The sequence below is a fragment of the Chiloscyllium plagiosum genome, chromosome 29 (genome assembly GCF_004010195.1).
Source record: "Chiloscyllium plagiosum isolate BGI_BamShark_2017 chromosome 29, ASM401019v2, whole genome shotgun sequence".
Lineage (NCBI taxonomy): Eukaryota > Metazoa > Chordata > Chondrichthyes > Orectolobiformes > Hemiscylliidae > Chiloscyllium > Chiloscyllium plagiosum.
Window position 1 is genome coordinate 10217549 of NC_057738.1, and position 4055 is coordinate 10221603.

General features: G+C 38.5%; 1 protein-coding gene across 6 annotated transcripts in view; it reads left to right on the forward strand.

Moving 5' to 3' along the window:
- LOC122564370 (lysine-specific histone demethylase 1B) overlaps positions 1 to 4055 on the forward strand; it is a 107614-nt gene that overhangs the window by 69705 nt on the left and 33854 nt on the right. For all 6 annotated transcript variants that reach the window (XM_043719147.1, XM_043719148.1, XM_043719142.1 and 3 more), the window contains one exon: positions 2158 to 2289. In XM_043719147.1, coding sequence (XP_043575082.1) covers positions 2158 to 2289 — 132 coding nt within the window. The remainder of the gene's footprint in view (positions 1 to 2157; positions 2290 to 4055) is intronic.

Genomic DNA, 4055 nt, shown 5'->3' on the forward strand with positions numbered 1-4055 from the left:
GAAGGTGCCAGGATGGGAGGGTGGGTTGTAGGGGAGCTTGGACCTGACCAGGTAGTCACGGAGGGAACGGTCTTTGCGGAAGGCAGAAAGGGGTGGGCAGGGAAATATATCCCTGGTGGTGGGGTCCGTTTGGAGGTGGCAGAAATGTCAGTGGATGATTTGGTTTATGCGAAGGTTGGTAGGGTGGAAGGTGAGCATCAGGGGCATTCTGTCCTTGTTCCGGTTGGAGAGGTGGGGTCTGAGGGCAGATGTGCAGGATGTGGATGAGATGCGTTGGAGGGCCTATCTTCTTTTCCATCTATCCACTCCACCCTCCCCTGACCTATCACCTTCATTCCCACTCCCATTCACCTATTGTACTCTATCCTACTTTCTCCCCACCCCCACCCTCCTCTCATTTATCTCTCCACCCTTCAGGCTCTTTGCCTGTATTCCTGATGAAGGCCATTTGCCCAAAATGTCGATTTTACTGCTCCTCAGATGCTGCCCGAACTGCTGTGCTTTTCCAGCACCACATTAATCTAGACTGTGACAGACTTGGCAAGGCAAGTGGTGAAGTGTGTACCCAGGGCTTCAGTCAGGGCGAAGTGTGATTACTCCTCAGTACATTTTCCATCAATGTTATGCTCATGTAGTTTTCTGTAAGCTCATGGATTACAAGGACTTTATTTACAAATGAATGGACATTCTGGAACAATGTAAATTTTATTTTTGTTTTCCCTCTCGCTCTTTTGTCAATTATTTTAAATCAGGAGTTGCTGACCCCCTTGAGACAGTAAGCAGTTTCTCATTTTCTCTCCCAAACCTTCAAATGTTATTTTTGAAGCTGAACTCCAGGTCATTTTTCTGCAAAAATATAAAGTTACAGCCTGTGAACTGGTAGTGCTTGTGAGGGGCCTGTGTTATTCTCCGAATACAGGTACTAATCCTATCCAACATCTGATCAAGCAGTGATGAACTATGCCCCCCCACCCAATTAAGTATCCAGTTTGCTAAAGTGACTTTAATACAAAGCTTTCATTTCTGGATAAGTCTGTTAATTGATACTTGCCTTTTTTGAGGAAAAGGTTAATGCTGGCTTTCCACTATACTTCTCAAATTAATTTTATTCTTGGTAATGATCTCTAGTAATTTTCTTTTCACTGGCCTGTGGTTACCAAGTTTATTTCCCCTATTCCTCCAGTACTCTGGCACCACTCCCAAGTCTAAACGAAGATTGAAAGATTGTGACCAGTTTCTGCTGTATTCAATATTAGTTCCCTTAGCAGTCTATAATGCATCCCATTTGTATTAGGTGACTTGATAACTTTGAGTAGCAGTTTGATCGACACAGTTTTTATCTCTTTGTTGTAAATAATAATCTCTAACCACTCCTCTATTCTAACAGTAATTTATCTTATTCTGTGGAAGCAATACAAAACACTTAACTCAATGCTTAGTCATGTCCTGTACCTGAGATTTCCTCCTTTTTCTAGCCCTTAGTTTATCCCACATGCAAAAAGTAGCCTTCCCTTTTGTATTACCATCTAGTATTTTGTATGATGGAAACGAAGAACTGCAGATGCTGGAACTCTGAAACATTAAACAGGAAGCGCTGGAGAAACTCTGGCAGCATCTGCAGAAAGAGAAGTAGAGGTAGCATTTCAAATCCTGTGATTCTTTGTCAGGACATTAGTTTTTTTTTTCAACTTTATTGCAAATATTTTTCTCACATTGAATTTTCTGTATTCTCGATGTCCTGTCTGATTTTCTGCTGGATTATGAACATTTTATGCTTTTGACTTTAAATATTTCTTTTAGTCACCCTGAGACCTTTGGAGTAAGCTTGTTTGTAACTTAACTATTCTAGTCTTTATTCATTGAATATTTACTTGGTCGTTTTTGCTTGCAACACAACTGTCATATTTTCTCAAATCCGGGGTTTGCTGTCTTCCAGTTCTTTATTTCCAACTGTTATTAACTTGTTAATGTTTCTGTCAGTGCTTTAAACCTGTTCTCATGAATGGTGACTATTGGACTAATGTTCTTCCTTTGGAACACACTCCACTAATCTAAGGTATTGTTTATTTTTCTGGTATAACTGTAAAAGGTTATCCAGTTGAAAAAATGCAAATATATTTATTTTTCTGTATGTAACTGACATGATTTTTGTTGTAGGTGTCTGCACGTTCCTGGGATCACAATGAGTTTTTTGCCCAGTTTGCAGGTGATCATACTCTCTTCACATCAGGTTACTCTGCCATCATCAATAAACTTGGTGATGGTCTGGACATTCGACTTAATACTCCAGTAAGTTTTCTGTTTTTAAATGGCAGTTCCATTTGTAAAACAAAAATGGAGTACCAAAAACTTGCAGTTTATCATACTGATAAAGTTAATCACAGGATATATTTTAAAGGATGGTTATTTTTAAAAAAGCAGAACTAGCAAGTTTATTTTGGATTAGTCCCTGAGCCACAAGCAAATTGGTGTTCGGTCAGCTAGATCACAGAATTCAATGCATGTCTTAAAGATTGACATTTAAGAATTTGGTAATTGTATAGTTTTAGCAAAATCGCACTACTTTGTTATTCTGTTCCCTGTAAAATAAAAACCAACATTCTGTTTTCCTTCCATTTTTGCTGAATTTGTGTGCTAGCTTCCTCCATTTAAATAATTATTCAGCTCCTTTATTCTTCCTGGAAAAATGCATAACCTCACGTTTACCCACTTTTTATATTCTATCTGCCAAGTTTTTGTTCACTTGCTTAACCTGTCTGTCTGCAGACTCTGTCGTCTTCACCTGGTGTCCCATCTATCCTTTCGTATCATTCAAAAACTTGACTGTTGTACATTCTTCATCCAAGTCAATATATATATAAATAATTGTGGGCCCAGTGCTGATCGCTGTGACACTTCATTAATTACAGGTTTCCACCTGACAGTGCCCTCTTTATCCTAGCTATGTCTTGTATTAGTTAGTCAGTCCACGCTAAAAAAAGTACCTTCAATCCAAGTGATACTTTTATCAAATGCCTTCTGAAAATCCAAATATATTACATCCACTGCTTCCCCTTTATCTATCCTACTTGTTACCTCTTTAACAAATTCTCGTGCATTTTGTCAAACATGATTTCTCCTTCATGAAACCATACTATAACTCTGTTTGATCATACTTTACATATTTCTAAATGCTCTGCCAGTACATCCTTTATAACAGACTCAAATAGTTTCCCAATGACAGATATTCAGCAAGCTGTTATTATACTTACCTGTTGTTCTTTGTCTCCTTCCCTTTTTAATTCCATCTTGAGCTGAAGTTGAATCTTAATTATGGGTATTTTCAAGAAAAATAATAATCCTTTCTCAAGGGCTCCTCTTGATTTGCCTGAGGGCTACTTTTGATTTTGAGGTTTCTTTCCCATTCTCACCAGCTCCTTTTGTTGGGTGATGCAATTATATAGTAACAATGTCTTCTGTTTTGATTTATCATAGGGGGTATTTGGACACTTAACATCAAAGTAAGAATAATTTTATATCATCAATTATTATTCTTCCAGTAAATTTAAACACCCAACACACACAAACGTTAATTTCTTAGACACGTCAGTATTTAAACTAACTCAAAAAAGCATAAGTTAGCAAAAAAAGTGCCCACCAATGATTGACACATTTGTAGACACCAACATTCGTCATGGCAAGCCAATGGGCTGAGAAATGACAGATGGAGTTTAATTCAGATAAATGCGAGGTGCTGCATTTTTGGAAAGCAAAGCTTAACAGGACTTATACACTTAGTGGTAAGGTCCTAGAGAGTGTTGCTGAACAAAGAGACCTTGGAGTGCAGGTTCATAGCTCCTTGAAAGTGGAGTCGCAGGTAGATAGGATAGTGAAGAAGGCGTTTGGTATGCTTTCTTTTATTGGTCAGAGTACTGAGTACAGGAGTTGGGAGGTCATGTTGGGGTTGTACAGGACATTGGTTTGGCCACTGTTGGAATATTGCGCGCAATTCTGGTCTCCTTCCTATTGGAAAGATGTTGTGAAACTTGAAAGGGTTCAGAAAAGATTTACAAGGA